We start from the raw sequence: 20,110 nt of genomic DNA on the forward strand, positions 1-20,110 counted from the left end.
TCGACTGTGTACGCCAGTAACTAGTTATTATTATTGGGTAATCTCTGCAGTCACGTGGTTCAGACCACCCAATAGTTTACTACAAAAAGCACATTTTCTACATTCTGACAAAAATGGCCACATCAGTGACAACAAATCCGTCTACATTGCTTCCTTTAGGTAAAGTATATCGTACAGATAAATTTATGTGCTTATTTATGGTGTCTATAAGCTCATAGATACTGAAATGTCTTTAAGTTGTTTGAATTAATGAGAAGTTATCATTATAAGCAAATAGAACTGTGTTGAAGCAAATGCTTTTGCTTTGAAATCACAGTTTGAAAGACATTTAAAATATATTAAGACTTGCGAACTACGATATGATGGGAAGATATTTTATCTACTAAACTTTAGTTATAAGGCTGGTATATGTGTGTGTATAAATGACAGTTTTTCTTTGTACTAAAAAATGTAAATATTTATAGTACAAGGGCAATTAGTGCTGGTACCCCATTCCGGTCCATGTTCCGTTAAGGAGGTCCAAAACTACACTGGACCTCTTAATCTAACCTAACCTAATAGAACCTAATATAACATATCATGCAATCAAACGAAAATCAATAGAAAGAAGTGGTGTCAAAGACACTGGACCCCTTAACCGAACATTGACTTCCTATTCTATCGTTTTGATCCATAGCGACTTTTACTGTATAACACGTATATAGTACAGTAATTATGCACATGTTTACTTTAGCAAACACCGGTAAATTTTACAATACAAGCTTCAGCTGCACATCGATAAGTAGAACCGCTTTAAAAGGATAGGGCGGGGAGGGGTAGCGTAACGCATGGGTAAGTAGGGAGCGTTAGTGTTAGGGAGATTTGGACCCATTTTGTTAAAATTAATAGATTGTAATTTCTCTTCTCTGTGTAAGGATACCAACTGGAGCAAGCATTGTAATGTTAACCCGCAAACACTTAAGATATTGATTAAGAACAGTCCGTCATGAGAATGATAATTTTGCTGGGCGAATGTTCCGTTAAGGGGGTCCAGTAATTTCTTCCACACGAACTTTGCAATTCCTCCACTTCTTTCCATTGATTTTTGTTTGATTACATAATATAACGTTATATTAGGTTAGGTTAGTTTTGGACCCCCTTAACGGAATATGGACATTTTGCTGTTAAAATGAGTGAGTGAATATAAAAGAAGTTGTGTACGGTATTAAATTCCGCTGTCGGATGATTTTTTTTTTTTTTTTTTTTTTTTTTTCACAATGTAAAATTAAGTATTTCAGTTTAACGTCCGACGAATATAACGTTTAGGCCAAGGCAGACGATAATTAAGGCAAGTGATTGATGTTGCAATAACCGATAAAATGAAAATATAGGAAGAAACGGGATTACTCCTAGAAAACCCACGAATATGATGTGCACCATAAATTTACTCTGATCCAGGGCCCTACGCATCAGTTTTTTTACAATGTAAAAAAAAAAAAAAAAAATGTTTACAAATGTGAAACCATTACAAGGGCTCTACTAGGTTAAAATGAATGAGCGAATATCAAAGACCACTGTGTAACGTACCACAGTTTCCACCTGCGAAATGTTTCTGCGTTATGTAAGACACCTGTATTTTATGTGTACAAATATAGTTACAAGTGAGAAACGATTACAATTACTGTAACCTATGTTAGTTTATCCAATTTCGGCCTTTGTTTAACGATGAGAGGTCAACTTTTTCACCTACTTTTTTGCGATTTCCTACTCACATTCGGTCGTTTTGTAATTCAATACGTTAAATTAGAGTAGGATAGGTTTCACTTTCATCTGCTTTTTTTGCGAGTTATACTCACATTCGGTCGTTTTATGGTTAAGTACGTTAAACTACCTTAGCTTAGGGTAGGTAGGTTACGAAATACGTGTATGTACTTTCGCGCTTTGTAATTTTTCACTTATTACATTTACCACAATCAGTACGTAGCTTCAGTAATCCGTGTCTTTCAAGAAAATTCAATAGTTCACTTTCTTTTCACACCTAAGCCACTATAAAGTTCAAGATAGAAATGTCGTATGATACACAAGAGCCCGCCATGACTTACATATGGTCATAAATGCTTTCAATTTAATTTGTTTACAATTCATTAATCTAGCACTAAATTAGTTAAAATTGTCATCACATTTTAATCAAACATCAATTGCTACTCTAGTCACCATTATCACGTCACTTCCTGTATATCAATTATCACGATATCAGGGTATCACCATTTTCACGATACCCTGTATATCATCCTGTTTTTGGCTTCCCATTTCTAAACTGTTACCGCAACTTTAATTATTTTGGCTTCGTGCTGCAGAGTAGGTGCCACATGTTAAGGTTTAGGATACGGTAGATAAATTTAATTTAGTTCCGGTTAGATTCCATATTCCTGGACCTACGCGCCACCACTTAACATTTTTTTCTTTATCACCGTTTATGCACATACTCTCTGTTGCTGACGCATGTGCTTCCTGCGAACACACCTGCTTAGATCTGACTCTGTTAGATAGGATTGTCGGTTGTAGTGGTCACCTTGCACAACTTGGTTTGTGTTTTTTACACAGTGTTTATGACATACGTCTGTCGCATATTTCAGTTTGCACCCATATTATCACTTCGTAGTTCGTACGCATTTATTTGCACATGTGCCAGGGTAGAAACAGACCAGAAAATCATTTAAAGCAAGAAAACAATGAAATATGGTTTTTTAATATTACTGCTAATAATCTGCACTGATACGAAACAAAAAATAGTAGAGCTACTATAAGCGTGCATGGATTTGATAATTTATGTAGATTATAAGAAGAAATTGAACATTACATAATAACGAATACAGTGAAAATGTGGATGCAGATTAAGAATAGTTGAGTTGAGTTTAACATCTCTTTCAGTAGCGAGACCATGCGAGATGTAGACCTACTGATTAACGTGGAATCCGAACCACATAATCTCCCGCCAGGAATCGAACCCGAGTAAAAAATGAGATAATATGTGTTAATTCAGAAAAAAAATTAGTAATTTTTGAGAAACTTATATATATAGTTGGACAAAATGGAAGTCACCTGTAAACATAAAAACAGCATTAAAAGGGTAGTTTATTATTATGTAATTGTAATGTGAAGCTAGCTTGTTGAGACTACCTAGCACAGGTTGTTGTGAGTATTGCGCACTTCTCTTGCTTTATGCGCATACGCGCCCACACTAACGTGCCTCTTCCTACGGACAAATTCCTACAGGCCCTCTCGCTTCGCCGTGCTCAGAACCAGAAATTATGCAATGCTAGCATGTAGTGACTACCTAGCATATTGTGGATTGCTGCGTGTTTTGCACCTTGTCTTGGTATATGTTTATGCATGCCTACTTTTTACGGACCCAGTCTTACAGGCCCTGTCGTAACCAGAATAAGTGCAATGCTAACATGTAATAACCACCTAGCCTAACGCAGATTAGTGCAATTTTTTCTTAGGAGTAATCCTTTTAATTGTAAGTAAATCAAAGGCATTTTGCTTATGAAGTAGATGAACTGCAGGCGCCGAGAAAATAAAGTGTAGAAGTCACTACGAGATAATCAGTGAAAAAACAGTATTTTTAAGCAATTATTTCTAGTGTGGAGTGAACTTGAAATGTTTCACGTGGGATATCGTATGCGCCAACATAAAGTGCATGAGAATATTACTTATATGAACCGCTATTACGGTAGTAGCTAATTCATAACAGTGGAAACTGTGGAAAATACCGACAGCCAATATAATATAGAATAAAAAAAAAAAAAAATGTGGTATTACTATCAAGAATGTGGAAGGAAAATTGCATTTACATAATTTTAAAAGCAATTATTCTTAAAAAGTAAATGAGAAAGGAAATAAAATGATATAGTAAAGAAATATGAAAGCAAGAATAAAACTAAATGATATACCGAGCTGCTTGTTTGTAGCAGCACTAAAACCGGTAGATTTTGTACTGGTTATGGGGACATAACATCATGTAACCTAAGATAGTCGAAACCGATCCTTACACAAGATTTTTCCAATGCATATGTGTGTAAAAGAAAAAGTCCAGAGTGAATGAGTGACTAACTGGTTTCGCTCAGGCCAAACCGCTTAAGTTAGAAACTTCAAATTTCATCAGTGTATAAAACTCTTGTGGCATAGGATACCACTAAGCAGGTTTGGCAAAAACCATGGTTTTTATTGAAAAAAACAACAAAAAAACTTTTTTTGTTTAAACCCGTTTTTTATTTATTATTTATTTAATAATTTGTTCTATGTATTTATATTACATATGGACAGAAATAAGTTTGTTTTGCCTTAGTGTTATTATGCAACTACCGGGTTATGCTGGAAGTGGTCACATAAGCTTAAAGCGGAACTCAAACCGCTTCTCGTCTTACATCCGAGAGAAATTGTCCTCCATTTGAACTCGAAACCGGGATTGATTGGCCACAAATGCGATACGTCTGCCGACTCACTCACGAAGGACTCTTGATAAAAATACGTTGTACTGATCTTTACATACTTGTTAATATATTAGAAGATGATTTCTAATATCAAATGAAAGAAAAGAGTTCTAATAAACATACGTGGGTTGAAAAACGCCTCCTTTCAGAGTTATAAACCGTCAAAAATACGAAATACCACGTTTTAGAACTCCCGGGCTTAAAAACTGTGAGATTTTCGCAAGCGGATCAAGCAATTACACAGAAACTAATTTGCACTCGATATCTAAATATCCAGATCGTACTATCCTCCGGTATTGTCAAAACAAATTATGTGAAGAAAGTTGAAGTACGAAGATATACTTTTAAGTACTAATTGAGCATTTGTTTCGCCGGTACCAGAGGATTGTAAAATCTTAGAGCCGCATTGGAACGATGGTAGAATTTAAAAAAAAAAAAAAAAAGTTCCCCACCGGGAATCGAATTCTGGAAGCCTTATTGAATACCCGACCGCAGGTCTTCACTTAGCATGAGGCTATTTAAAGAGGAAAAAGAATATATATTTTAATTTAGCATTCAATGGTGGAACTTAAGGTATTTAACACAGGAATGCAATAAGCAACAAAATTTTACTATCCCAAGAAAAAAGCTACCATCCCACATCCCAGTCTTTACAATTTGAAATAAATAATACTGATATTAAATACTCGTCCGCACCAAAGAACCACTCGCCCCGGGTGAGTGGTTATTTGCATCCCTGATTTAACATTAGATATTCTATTGTTTTTAAATATGTAACTTTAACTTTTGTAAGTACGTAGACACAAAAATAATTTCTCGAAAATAGTTTCATAAACGTAAAGTAATCAAATAGTATATAATACTGTTTTATTATTTTCTTTCTTAAGTAAAATAATCATTCTTTACCTACTATAAAAATAAACATTTAATCACTATTTCGAGCAAAATAAAGTTAATTAACATATATTTTAGACATCTTCTGGATGTATTACTGTGTTCCGCATCGTTCACCCGGACCCGCATTGTGCATCACCTGTAGTTCAGGGACTACTCTTTGAGAAAACACAATTGTGTACATTGAAAGTAAATTCGGAAATTGTATAACGTACTACCATGTTATTGCTTATCCTTCAGCTATCAGAGTAGATTTAAAGGCCATAATTATGATTTATAATAATAATAATAGCAGTTCCTTACATTTGTCAACTTACTTTTTTTTTCTGCAACCTAGGTTGTATCTTGTTCTTCAAACTTAATATACTCATTTGCATGATAAGATCAGTGATGTTGCTTGATGTTAAAGTTCTTTAAGCAACCAGTTAAAGTAAATTTAATGCTATTATTGTATTTTACGAAAAAAAGTACAAATCCTTCGAAGAGGGGTTGAATGAAGGTGGGATGGGTGGAACTTTGCATATGCTGCTTTCCTTCTCCACGCGCTTATTTATTTTACTGTAACTGTTTTGCGTCCGGCCCGAATAAACTGCATTTGGGGAATCAGCTCCACTCGAACACTGACCTTGTGATCTTTTCTTTGTTCATGACGTCTGGCACGTTGCCTGAGCAAATTCGCTCAGCCACTCTTAGCTGGAGAGCAAGATTCTGGAGGTGCCTGCTCTGAACGTTCAATAATATTCTCTGTTTCTATTCTAGTCTGTTATATTAGTAAATTGTTTTGTTTCTGTTGGGGATCATGATGTCTCAGTGGGAGAGCGCTCATCTCCGGACACATTGCATGTAAACAGGTCAGTTGTGCACGCCGTTTTGATTAATTGAGAGAAATAATTAAATTCAATAAATAAAATCGGGGAAACACAAACTCTGAACAATAAAACGAGTTTATTGTCGGTTCCGGTGGCAACAGCAGTTACACGCAATATTGAGAGAGGTGGTGAACATAGAAACAAGGGCCGTGAAGCGGCAGCAAAGACAAACAGCACACTGTATTAATAATCAAACAAGATGATTGTTTGGGTATGTTAATTCTTTATTTCAGCTAAGTTGACAACAAGAATTAAAGCTAAAAATCCGCCTAACAAGCTTACATTTACTGACTGACTAATTATTAATTAGGACGGATTGCAAAATGAAATGAGGGTGCTAGAATATTATGAATGAAACTTAAAAGGTGGAAATAATTCTCAAAGTTTCGTTCAGTATTTCCTAGAAAAAGTTGTACTTAGCTTTCGAAGTAGCTTCACTTGCTAGAAGTCTCTTGAAGTTCTACGGCGAAAGTCATCTCATGTGATGAAACGTGGTTTGTTCTTCCTTCACCTTGTTCTGCAGATACCTTCTTAAAGATTCCAACGCAGGTCACTGGTTCCTTTATGCTTTCCTTGGAAAAGCTGTTTCCGTCGAATCGGTTGTTGGTCGCAAGAGCTGTACTTTGAATAAGTGATCTTCCCCCAATGAGAGTGAGAAGCCTTGTCATTCGTTTTTCTTGCTGTCGGTCAACTCACTCTCAGGCTGCGTCTCGCGTTAGGCACGCTGACCTCCAGCTAGCCATCCTCTTGTTATCCATGTGGTCGAGGTGAGGTCGTGACGTCATCCAAATCCTTCTGTGAACAGGAACGTTCACACAGTGCTACGTTAAAACCAATCCCATTAGTTGGAATAAGATAAATAAATAGTGTAGGAAAGCAGAGTTGAAACTGAAATAAAGAAATTATAAATTCCGTTCATAGGAACAATTTTCTAATTATCGTTGATAATTTTTTAATGTATTGTGTCACTTGTGTCTTGTGCCATAAGTGGCTTGTGTCACTTCTATTTTTCCCTTTCTTTTTGTTGCAGATTCAGTTAAGTTCTGCGCCCTTGCAAATATGGGGTATTATTATTGATTATATATTATTCGTAAACGTACTTACGTTAACTGTAGATTCTCTGGATCATGGTGTTAATTCCAAAGGTGATTTATCAATTCTTGAACGAGATTTTATCTGTACTTAGATCTTTATGTATTACAGTTAATATCGTGATGAGTGTAAAAATAGGTTATTCACTTACCATCTTTATTGAGTCTGAAATTACATTACTAAATGGTTTCGGTAATCACTGTTATATTCATCGGTGGATTAAGTTCACTTAACATGTAACAGAAGAAGTTAAGAATTCAAGTTTGTAACATTAATAACAATAATATTTCAAACAAAACCGTTTAATGTAAGAAATACATTTGTCTTTGTGGCCCAGCCTAAATTCAAGTTACAGAAAATAGCACAAAGACAGGTCTCAACATATCCATAAAATCTTTGATGAATTTCGAAAAGACCTAGATACAAATATTTTTGTTGATAAGTAAATTCATGGGGTAATATACCAGGCAAATTGTTAGTGTTCTGAATGTTACATTAAAACGATGAAAAAGAATATAGAAACAAGAATTAATTAATACGGTAGGAATTCAAGAAATGATTGTGCCGCTAGGGTCAGAGCTTTCAAAACTTAATAATTCATCCAGACACAGTATTAGTATTAAAGTGGTCAGTTTTAGACGGATCTACATCATTTATTGAAAGTAATGTATATGAGTCATATCTCATCACAGGGAAGAACCCAGTTTCCACTCTGGACAAGAGGAGTCTGGATACGCAATGGAAAATAATATACTTATTCAGAAATTTTACATGTGAGGCTCAGAGGTAGAGTGTTCACATCTAGTGCGTGGTGTCCCTGTTTCGTTCCACTTTCTTCATTCCACCATTTCATTCATTTCTCATCATCAGCGTCTCCTTTAACCCACACAGATAACCGTGGGACGTAAAGCTTAAATATTTCATTTCCAGAAATTTTACACAAAAATTGACATACAGATCACACTAAAATTAAAATTTATTCTTTTCACGAATTGGGAACTAATCACACTTTACATAATGAAGATGATTTCGAACCTGAAGTCAAATTGTTAGAATTTGGTTACTGTCCTGAAGTTCAACAGTCCTGATGAGACCGGCAATACAAACTAATAAAGAACTGTTTTCTCCAGTCTAGCAAACTGGGAATATGTATTCATTAGCAGTGTTGCAGAGTAATGGTTTATCACGCAAATGTAAGTGTACACTTATCAATCAATGGTATCAATGGTAAGTATATGATGTTATGTACAGTCATATTAAAACGCTCTTTTATTCACATAATTAGTATATTTTGAATATAGACTTGGAAAAAAGTTTCGAAGAAACGGGGGATCCCTGTTTAGTCAAAGCAGTGTTTAAGCAACCAAGTTTAATTCACAAACATATGTTAACGCATAAAATAATAATATTACGAGGTAATTTTCATTGTATAAGTCTCCACATAAAGAAATTTTTCAAGTCAAGTTTAACACCAATCAGACTTTCATGTAAAGAGTGCAAACATTCATATTGTCAGTTTCTCTTTTTTCTGACCTTATTAATTCTTTAGCAATGCGCACACGAAAGCACAAGATGACATTCGAGAAGCGACAACAGTTTCATAGAAGTGAACCTAATCTATTCATGAAAGTAATTATGATTACCAAACCCGTTTAGTACATTTAATTTCAGACGCAGTGATTATGGTAAGTGAAATAATTATTTTTATATTATTATAAACATGTGTTAATTTATCTCCTTAAATAATGCCATTACTCTTGCACCATCTAAATACGAGTTGTATAGTTGTATTTTTCACTTACAGAACTTGTAGACAAGTGCATTGGATCACGTATCCATATAATAATGAAAAATGATAAGGAGATTGTGGGGACGTTACTTGGATTTGATGACTTCGTCAATATGTTATTAGAAGACGTTACGGAATATGAATCGACGCCAGAAGGAAGGCGTATCACAAAGTTGGACCAAATTCTGCTTAATGGCAACAATATAACAATGGTAAGTATATGATGTTATGTACAGTCATATTAAAACGCTCTTTTATTCACATAATTAGTATATTTTGAATATAGACTTGGAAAAAAGTTTCGAAGAAACGGGGGATATACCTCTCTGTGTTTACTGAATCCTAGAATTTGTAAATTAGTAAGTGCTGATTGAAGCTATAGAGTGAATATCACTGAGTACATCAGGACTACGTCTAAGATACTTGTGAGTGAGTATCCTAATTATTACTTAAACAAATTAATTGGTTGAGTGAGGAATAAGTAACTGACTGACTGCCGCTGCTAAGTCTAATTGTAAGGGAAGGTTAGGATTCCAATTTTGAGAAGACACTATCAGATTGCTCGTTTTCCGCACGGGTAGAATACGTTTCATTTTGTGTTTGGCATGGAAGGCCCTGGTTCGATTCCCTGCGGGAGCTCATTTGGTGCGGGTTCCACGTTAATCAGTAGGTTCCGTCTCATATAGCCTCGCTGCTGAAAGGGACAAACTCAAAGTCAACTCAACGTTTCATTTTGGACATAAAGGGCAGTGGGGACTGAATCTGGATTTAAACGGCATGGGAAGTGTCACTGTTCATCTTAGCGACCCAGAAAACTATGGATTCGACACTAATATCGATCATTTAGATATATATATTTTCCCGTCCCCTGAGTTGCACTGTCAAAGTGAAATGATAAAAGCCATCATAGGTCCGAACCTCACCTATGTTGAAAATTTGATCGAGATCGGTGGCGTGGTTCGAAAGTTATTAAGTCATAATCATAGTCACTTATTGATCGTATATATGGATGAAGGTAATACGATTATTGGGCATTTTTTCTTCTTTATGTTTTCTGCCTCATATACTCATACAAAGTATTACCCATTTCCATAATCCACAAAATCAGCAAAAAAAGAAAAATTGTTAGAAGGGGAAAAATTCAAATAAGACAAAATGATCAGAGAAATGGGAAGATAGACCACATCCGTAATCTATTCTATTGTCCAAAATTCGTCCAAGAAATAAAGTAGAACTCAGACGTGCTGTTTATTATGCCAGATAGAAGTAGTATTCAGTATTATCCTTGAAAAAAGTACTGGTGTTCCTTATGAATATAATCAATTTGTTTAGGAAATTCAAAAGGTACTCGATTTACTCCTCCAGACTATTTAGATTGTTTGAAAAGTTAAGTTAAAACGTACAGTTTGTTTTTAGACATTAGACAGCTGTCAGGATTTAAGAAAGGAAAGGTTTTTAACTGGAATAGAATGTATGGAATTTGTTAGTGTGCATACCTTATTCCAATATATTCCCACTAAGTAGTTTTCCTTACCCAAGTCCTGACAGTGCTGTCAGCGAAAATTCGACATTCAATAAGACATTAAACGATGTATACTAATTTGAAGGAGCATAGTTATACCTTTAAATTTATTGATAAGGTTGTTTTTCAAGCGGTTTACATTATAATCAATTGTACAATGCACGCTGTAATTCGTTATTAGCTTCTAGATTCAATGAACATGATTGTGCAATACATTGCTGCAGAGAATGATGTATGTAAAATACTCAAAGAACTTAGTACCGGGTGTGTCAAAAGTCCGGAGCCATAGACTAAGTCCGTTATGAGTAAAAAAACGACAAAACAGAAAGAGAGAGAAGTTATTGAAAATGGGTAATTTTCAATCTAAAATGGTGGATTTTTTCCAGTTGCACCAGCCGTTTGGACTTCACATGATAAAACGCCTTATGTTAAATGAAAAATCAACGTTGCCGTCCAACAGGCTGTTCTCTTGTGTCCTCACCGTATCAACAACACAGCATTCTTGAGAAACTGATTTGTGGTGTTCTAGGTTCCTCGTGTAATTTTTGCATGCTCTAACGTTCCGTTAGAACATTGTGCTGAACCGAAAAGATTCATTTTATTTAACATGGGGCTTCTTACTAGTGTGAAGCCCAAACGGCTGGTGCGATTGGAGAAATTCAACTATTTTAGATTGAAAACCACATATTTGCAATAACTTCCCTCTCTTCCATTTTATACATATACAAGATAACCAAAAAAAAGTTCTTTCCGTTCTAGAGCAGTGATGAACAAAGAGCAATACAGTGGACGTACGTACCTTTAGGTTTCGAATTAATCCAACATCTCAGGATCCAACACCTTTTGCTAACATTCCTGCAGCTATGCAACACCCTGGTGATAGAACTCAACGGTCGTAAACGCAAAGAAGTCCGTGAGTGCGCTCCGCAGGTCTTCCTCATTTGCGAAGAATCTCCCGTAGAGGTGTTTGTCGAGGGAATAAAATAAATGGTAATCTATTGAGGCAAGGTCCGGTGAATATAGTACGTCAGTGTCTCCCAACCAAGGTGATGAAGGGTCTCCCGGGTTCTCTTTTCCAATTGTGGATTAGCGTTGTCGTGCAGGAACAGCATAGGTGATTCACCAGTGCCAGCTCCTACCGCAAAGTACGGTGCACTCTTTGCAACTACTGAGAGTAGAGGTCAAAAATGATTGGCTGACCAGGTGGAAGAAACTCATAATGCACCACTTGCCAACAATTCCACCATACAGACAACATAACCTTTCATGGGTACAGAGGTGGTCTTGAGATGTGAGGAAAATGGTCACATGGCAACAACCAATGTCTGGTACGCTTGGGAATGTCATAGAGGACCCACTTGCAGTCATCAGTGAGCAGGCGATCAAATACGGGTATATTCAGGTGCCGATTGAGCAAGGAGAAACAGGCTGTCTGTCACTCGTTGTTCTTTGTTGGCTGCCGACAATGTGGGGGATACCCTTTTGCCTAACTTGTCTGACTTCCCTATGCGAGGCATACCTTTGATTTGTGCTCATATGAATTCTGTGGAATTAAAATGGCAGTGGTAAGGTGGAAGTCTAACTATTTTATACTCTTTTTCGGTAGCAATCTTGTCATGACTTAGGTTGAGAACTGAGGCTTGTACTTTTGAACAAGTTCCATTAATTCTCCATTTTTAAGGTTCGCTAGAAGTAGCTCATTCTGTTGAATTAATCACTAATGATATCACTTTTTTGTAGCCATTGTTTGAGTTTTGTTTAAAGTCACTGAATGGTATTTAGCATTGTCCACTATATTAATGGACGGTATACTTAAGTTGGGAAGAAGAGATTCCTGAAACCGTGTAAGAAACGTAGCTCGATTCATTTCTTCATTATAGTCTTTTTTTTTTAATATTTATGTTTTTATTATTATTATTATTTTTAAGAGGTGAACAGAAGATAATTAGTTTGGAAGGAACTCAGAGGCGTACCAGCATGGAGAAGTATAATCCTTCCCCCTTTACGTAATGACAATGCCATTGTTCCGTCAAGCGTGTCGTCAGTCTGCCCTTTACTAATACAGGGTGTCTACTGACCTGGAAAACCTTGAAAACCTGGAATTAGCCTGGAATTTACTTTTGGACCTGGAAAACCTGGAAATAGCCTGGAATTGAACGAGGAACCTGGAAGTTTTAAAATTGTTTTTAAAATATTGTTTTCGGGATTGGTATGGAATAAGTATATTTTTGTAAAATGCAAGAAAGTTATATACTACAGCATAAGTTAAAAGCCAATAATAACTTACTCAGTGGAGGAGAGACAGACGTGAGCAGAGTGCAGGCGGTGAATGTTTTTGGAAAGTATGTTGAGGTTACAAGAAGAGACTGAATAAGATTTTATTTGTTTGGCATCGTCGTTGTGAATAACAGTGACTACAAAAAGAGATAAATTAGTCTCCGATAATGAGAGTAAGGTAATTGAAAAAGTTAAACTTCATGATCTATTAAGTTTGTGTCTTACACTGAGGGAATACTGGCATACAAGCTAGAAGCTTTCTTTGTAGTTGCTGCATATTTGCATAGTATGAATCAAGCTTATTTGCTGCTTTGTGAAGACATTGGTTTACATGTTTCTGTAGCAAGAGTAGTAGACAGGTCTGGAACAGCATTCCGCTTATACTCCTGTGCCGAAGCTTTTTAACAGGAGTCCAAGCCCGCGGATGTCGCAGTGAACACCATTCCCGGTGGCCGAAAAGTGTATCACCGGAAAAAAGTAAAATTGCCCACATCTTAATGGAATCACTTTTTGTATTTACGTTAACATTTTACGTCATGCAATAAATCCTGTTACACACTAACAATTAACATTTTATTTTGCAGCCATTAAAATGGCGAAAAGTAAAACTTAATTCCAGGACTCGTGGAAAGGCCAGTGGAAATGGGTTATTAGGTCCAACGATCCATTTAAAGCAGGTTGTAAACTCTGCAGAACTGATTTTGACATTTCAAATATGGGAGCTGGATCATTGAAATCTCATGAAAAAGGAAAGAAACATCAAATAGCTGTTAAAGCTCTTAATGCACAATGTTCGATCGTAAAGTTCTCAAGCAATGTTAACAAGGAGCCTTCCTGTACAAAAAATTCTACAGCGTCTTCCAGTTCAGTGACTGGCACATCATCTACTCCAGTTGTTCAGGAGAAAAATGAAAGCCCAGCAAAAACTAGTGGTGTAATAAAGAGTTATCTTATCAAAGATCAAGTGACAAAAGCAGAAATAATCTGGACATTGCACAAAGCTACGTCATGCATCGGCCAGAAGCCAAGCGAGTGCAACGGATTTGTTTCCTTTAATGTTTCCTGAGTGTGAAGTCGCTAAAAATATGCAGTTATACAAAGACAAAATAGGTTATGTCATCACTTTTGGATTGGCTCCATATTTCCAACAGACGTTACTTCGTGAACTACAAAATTGTGAATTTTTTGCAGTATCTTTCGACGAAAGCGTAAACACTATCCCACAGAAAAATCAAATGGACTTAGTATTTCGTTTCTGGCACAGTGACGAAAATAAAGTTTTAACACGTTATTTAACATCAGTATTCCTCGGACATACTACTGCCCAGGATTTGTTAAATGCATCTTTAAATACTTTCAAGGACAAGGGTCTCGATTTTTGTAAGTTACTTCAGGTTTCTCTTGATGGCCCCAACGTTAATTTGAAATTTCTGAGTGATTTGAAGGCCTATCTGAATGAAGAAAATGGTGAAGGTCCACAGCTTTTGGAAACAGGAACGTGCTCTTTACATATTGTTAATGGGTCTTTTAAGACTGCGCATACCAAAGCTGGTTGGAATGTGACAGAGTTTTTGAGAGCGTTGTACAATTTATTCAAGGACTTCCCTTCAAGAAGAACATATTTCATGGCAGCATCTGAAACAGCAGTTTTCCTTCTTAAATTTTGTTCTATTAGGTGGGTGGAGAATTCTAAAGTTATCAACCGTGCCATAACTATGATTCCTGCCTTAAAAGTTTATGTTGATGCAGTGAAAACAAAACCTCCTGAAACATCAAACTCCTCTAAAGTAAAAGCCCACATCTCTGATGTACTGTTGCCTGCTAGATTAGGGTTCCTTCAGTCCGTATCTGTAGAACTAGAAGAATTCCTCACTAAGTACCAGACAGACAGTCCATTACTACCGTTTCTATGGAATGACCTAAACACGTTGATTTGTAGTTTAAGCCGCTTCGTGAAAGATGTCGTCTTAAAAGTAGCTAAAAAAAAAAAAAAAAAAAAAAAAAAAACTGACCTCAATAAGTGTTTTTGATAAGGACATCTTAATCCACTTAATCTAGTTGATGTTGGATTTTCTGTGGTTACATCACTTAAAGGAGTGAAGGATGTTGATATATTGAACTTTAAGAAAGAATGCAGAAGATTCTTGCAAGAACTGTGTAAAAAACTTATGCTAAAATGTCCTTTAAAATACAGTGTAACAAGAGCCGCAAATGGCTTGTCTCCAGAAACTATGACCAACGAAACCCTTCGTGAATCACGTATCACACTCGCCCTGGAGACATAAGTCGAGAAGGAGCAAATAACACCTGTAAATGCTGATATGGTTAAACGGGAATATTTAAAATTTTGTTCAGACCAAAACACAGTACGAAAACTGTCAAATTTCAGTTACAAAAATGACAGATTAGACGTTTTTCTCCATGATCTGTTAAGTAAAGAAGGTGTCTCCAATGCGTGTAAAACATTTATGCATAAGATATGTGTTCTTTTCCATAGCAACGCAGCAGTGGAAAGGAGTTTCTCCATTAACAAAGAGTGCATTGTTGAAAACCTCCAAGAGGAGTGCTTGATTGTCCAGAGAAGTGTGTTGGTTGCTGTGCATGTTGCTGGTGACATACGTAATATGAATATCACAAAGAGTATGATCCAGTATGTGAGGAATGCATCAAGCAGAAGAAATGAATATCTAAAAGACCGCGGTGAAAAAGAGGACAGCAACTCGAGAAAAGAAGGGTATTAAGAAGATAATAAAAGAGTTGGAATTAAAGAAGAAAAGAATACTAACTGACGCCGAAGCAGAAGTAGATGCGTTGGAAGAACAGGCGAAAAAGTTAAAGGGGATGTTGAACTCTAGAAGTTAAATGTCAAAAACTGTTCACTGTGAAAGTTTGTTTTCTATATTTGTTAATGTAATGTGCGTGGTTCCATAACATTTTCAGTTTTTTAAACTTTCATGTTACAATACATTTTTAAATAAAATATAACTGATGGCCAGTCCCCATCCAAGAAGAATGTGCAGTAACGTTTAACAATATGGACTACTTTGCGTTAAAAATTTGTATTATATATGATCATTTTCTTTTTACTTCTAAATTAATACTAGTTTGACAAAAATGGCGGGAAAATAGCTTACTTGCCGCTAAGTCCTACCAGTACTTACCATAAAATACCACAAGAGTACTTTAAAGAGGAGTGCTTGTAGTAAAATACTCTTGTGGTGTTTTATCCCATAACTTATTGGTGAGTAAGCTATTTTCCCGCCATTTTTGTCATTGTTTATCAACACTTACGTGCTACTAGTATAATATTAGTTTATTTGAAGTAATGTTTTTGACGGAAATTTACTATTATTCACCCTGAACCTTAACTAAACGGATAAACTTCGGGAGATGATTCTCGAGCCCGAAACAAGAAGAAAATTCCTCTAACTTTTCTCCATGGTACATAGTTTTGGAGCTACAAGGTGCCGGAGGGGTGTGGAAAAATGAACTGCCGAGTCCTATATTTCCAAACCTATCCAATGTAGAGAGTGCAGCTTAATATCTCTTTAAGGAAGTCTTATCTGTTCTGAACATATGATTTCCTTTGTGAGATTTTAAGCAGCACTCTCTACTTTGGATAATTTTGGAAATATAGGCATCGGAAATTCATTTTTCCACACTTTCGGCACCTTTTAGCTCGGAAACTATGCGTCCTGGAGAACAGTTAAAGAGGTTTTGTTTGGGTGCCGAGAATCATTTCCTGAAGTTTGCCGGTTTAATTAAGGTGCACCCTTGTATAGTATTCCTACATTAGGATATTTAAAGCTACTGCACATTTTTCTCAACCGGTCTTCTGGTAGGGGATATTTTAGTTAAACATTTTTTTTTTCATCTTGTCACTTAAAGAAACTATCATTTGCCATATTATGCATTCTCTAATTATAACCAGTTTTTGTTAAGAACTATATAAAATTGCATTAACTTATACGTGTTAATAAATGTCACTCTACTGAATAGACCTGGAAAAAAAGGAAAAATAAACCTTGAAAACCTTGATAAAACCTGGAATTTGAAAATGAACATTTAGTAGACACCCTGTAATACTGTGATTAACGTTGACCCACATTTCATCAAGCCACTCTATTTGATCAGAATGAAGCTTTTGATACCGAAAAAATCTACATTACCATTTAGGAATTTCCGGCTTCTCCATACGAATTTTCGTTCGTTTGTTTTCTTAAATGGAAACTCCAAATTTTTGAATAGTATTCTACGCGAACTTGTACATGTCACTCTTGAAGCTGAACTTTTCCAGGGCAGCACAATTTAGACATTTTTTTAAATAGGCATAAACATGTCGCCCAGTGGCATCCTTTTGGAAACTATCCGAATTTGTCATTCGTATGTACTTTTTTTTCCCTCCCTAGCTTCGAAGACCAAATTGAATGTCTTCTGTGTGACTTTTCTTTCCCAGTTTTAACAATAGTGCTTTTGTTTATTTTTGTGGCAGTAGCAATTCTGTCAAGTACTTTACTTACATGAATAAAAGGTCCTCAGTTATCATTTAATAGCATTTACTTCTGAACACGTGTTACAAAGTGACAGCATTAAAATATTGTTCTCCCTTCTCTTTGTGGCGTTAGTAACCCCGGTGATATATATTTTCTTCACAACACAACTTCATACATGTTTTTAAACTGTCAATTCGTTCCTTAACTTGATCAGAGTAAAACTTCAGAGTTCCTTTTTTTTTCACCTCTTCTTCCTATTCCGTAGAGAAAGCTAGATAGCTATTTAAATGTAAATGTATTGGAATAAATAGTTATTTGAATGGTTATGTAAATCGTACTAAAGGATACTCGAGTTATCGTATTAGTGTTTATATGATATGTCAATCTGTGTGAAGCTTTTTTTGTTGAAATTAACTTGAGAACTCTGACATAGGAAAATAATGTCCTGTTGTGTAAGTTCTTATGACGATCCCAGTTTCCAGCAGAATAATGACACATTTTCTTCATATCAATATTCTTCAGTATCAGAAGTTTGTTCATTTCAAGAGTATCATTTTGGTGTTTATGTTTTCCCAGGTTTCACACGTTTTTTTCCAAGATTTAGAACGTTTTCTTGGTTGGATCTTCATTACTGTAGCTAAGTGTTGAAAAGAGAAAAAATATCAGAATATCACATTGTAATTCATTGGATTGATTTGACTTCTCTTTAAGAAACGAAACAGGTCATAACGGTAAATGTTCGCTTCTAATATAGACCATAGTAAATTTGACCTCAATACATGTAAGCTTGTACTTTACATAATTGTTTATGTGGAGCTTCTTGGAATACTTTCATTTTTCTTCTATTTAAACATCGTTTCATTAATTCTATCCACTAGTTTTATCATTAGTTTCCTTTAAAGTACAGGTCATACAAAATCCATGGCTCCTGAATTCAAAATTTCATTTCATTTCAGTTTAAAATGGAACTTTTCGATTTTTTTTATTTAAAGTTCCTGAAGGAAGATGTTTCAGCATTTATTATTACCGTATTTGCTTTTTTTTTTTTTTTTTTTTTTTTTTGAGATCTAGCAATGTATGTTAGTAACAGTAAATTTAGTTTGAATACAGTCACTTTATTTGCCGTTTTATAGTATATGTGCTTTTGTTTGGATACATATGCGCTATAGGTATTCCCAGATGCTTCGACAGTTCTACATTTAGTGAAGCATTATTTACTGTATGTGTGCTTCTAAAAATGTCACTTAAAAAGATCTGTGCAATATCCAGTGAACTTTTTTCCCTTAAAAATGGATTATATGTTCGAAAATAGCGTAATTTCATATGAGGAGTCAACACACAAAGTTTTACTTTCTAATTAATTTATATTCTAATACATAATAATATTACTTAGTGAACTGATAGTATCCTTATCTGATACTAAAATAAACAAAAGCATTAATTATTTTTATCTATTTCGTTACAGCTTGTTCCGGGAGGAGATATGCCAGCCCCTTAACATTCAAGGAATGTGTTTGTGTCTGCTGTTCTTATTTACAACTTGTGTTTTAGTTGGAACGCATGATATGAATGAGAACTTTTTTTTTCTTCGAGGAAGATTTTTGTGTTGAATGTGCATGTACTGGAAAAAATATGTATTTTTATTTAACGTAAGTGTAAAACTTCCCAATATGTTAATGTGCATCGTAATTTTGTTGTTTATTTAGTGTTGAGTCAAGTACAAAATGTTCAAAGTACATGCACATGTTGCATTAGAATTTGTAAAATGGAATTATTTGCTTCGTAAAAGAGGCAGTGCCTTATATAGTCAGAAAATTACCTTATAGGAATATCGGTAACGTGTTACCCTTTCAATACATGTATTTCCAATTCTTCTATTTTTCGTAAATACATTATTCTGAATGATGTCATTGTTTCTTTCTAAATATTCCTGATATCGCTCATTTGCTGCAACAGTGACAACTCAAAAATCGCAACTTTTCTGGAGACGAGTTTAAAGGTTTCGACATGCTATAATTTCAACAGTAATTTATATAAAGAAACTGCTTTCTCTCAGCCAATTTTGTAATTTCAGACGTCTCGCTCTAGCAATAGAAAGTAAATGCATAAAGGACTTTTATTCTTGCCATTAACTCGATAAGGGCATTTTTGAGTTATGTCACTGGTGCAGCAAATGAGCGGTATAGACTTTTTTTTTCTTTTCAAGTAGTTAACTATGTAGTGTCATATATCACCCTATATATATGCACAATATATAGGGTGTGACATCAATGCATGGCCAAAAGTGACAAGATAATTGTTCCTATAAACATGGGTCCGATACCGCTTCGTTTCCGAAATACAAGTGGTTTAAAGCTCGAGTCCCTCCAATGGTTCATTATGGGAAAGTGAATGAAAATGTTCAATATTACAGGAATAATATAATCAAGTGGAGCTATGCCTGTGCAAATACATTTACACTAACATAAAGAAAGAAACTAATTGTAATTTGAGGTCATTGGGTTGTCAGCGTTGCCAACCTGTACAAAGTTACGTTTTCAAATAGCACTAGACGTCCACGCGTTAGCATATGTTTATAGGAACATTTTTACTTTTTCGGATGTCCGCAATCACCTCGTCACTTTTGGCCATGCATTTATGTTTGTTACACCCTATCATATGTAGTTCTATAAAAGAGTGGAAGTGAGTGACTCATCATC

General features: G+C 35.4%; 1 protein-coding gene across 1 annotated transcript; it reads left to right on the forward strand.

The window, feature by feature from the left end:
* Position 1: 1 nt before the first annotated feature.
* LOC145690497 (U6 snRNA-associated Sm-like protein LSm5) lies at positions 2-19,316 on the forward strand. The gene is made up of 3 exons (XM_081765427.1): positions 2-159; positions 9,135-9,331; positions 18,877-19,316. Exons 1-3 carry the CDS (start codon positions 114-116, stop codon positions 18,907-18,909), a joined length of 276 nt encoding a protein of 91 aa, XP_081621553.1. The 5' UTR covers positions 2-113; the 3' UTR covers positions 18,910-19,316.
* Positions 19,317-20,110: the final 794 nt, after the last annotated feature.

This window comes from Thermobia domestica, chromosome 7 (genome assembly GCF_964235325.1).
Source record: "Thermobia domestica chromosome 7, izTheDome1.hap1.1, whole genome shotgun sequence".
Lineage (NCBI taxonomy): Eukaryota > Metazoa > Arthropoda > Insecta > Zygentoma > Lepismatidae > Thermobia > Thermobia domestica.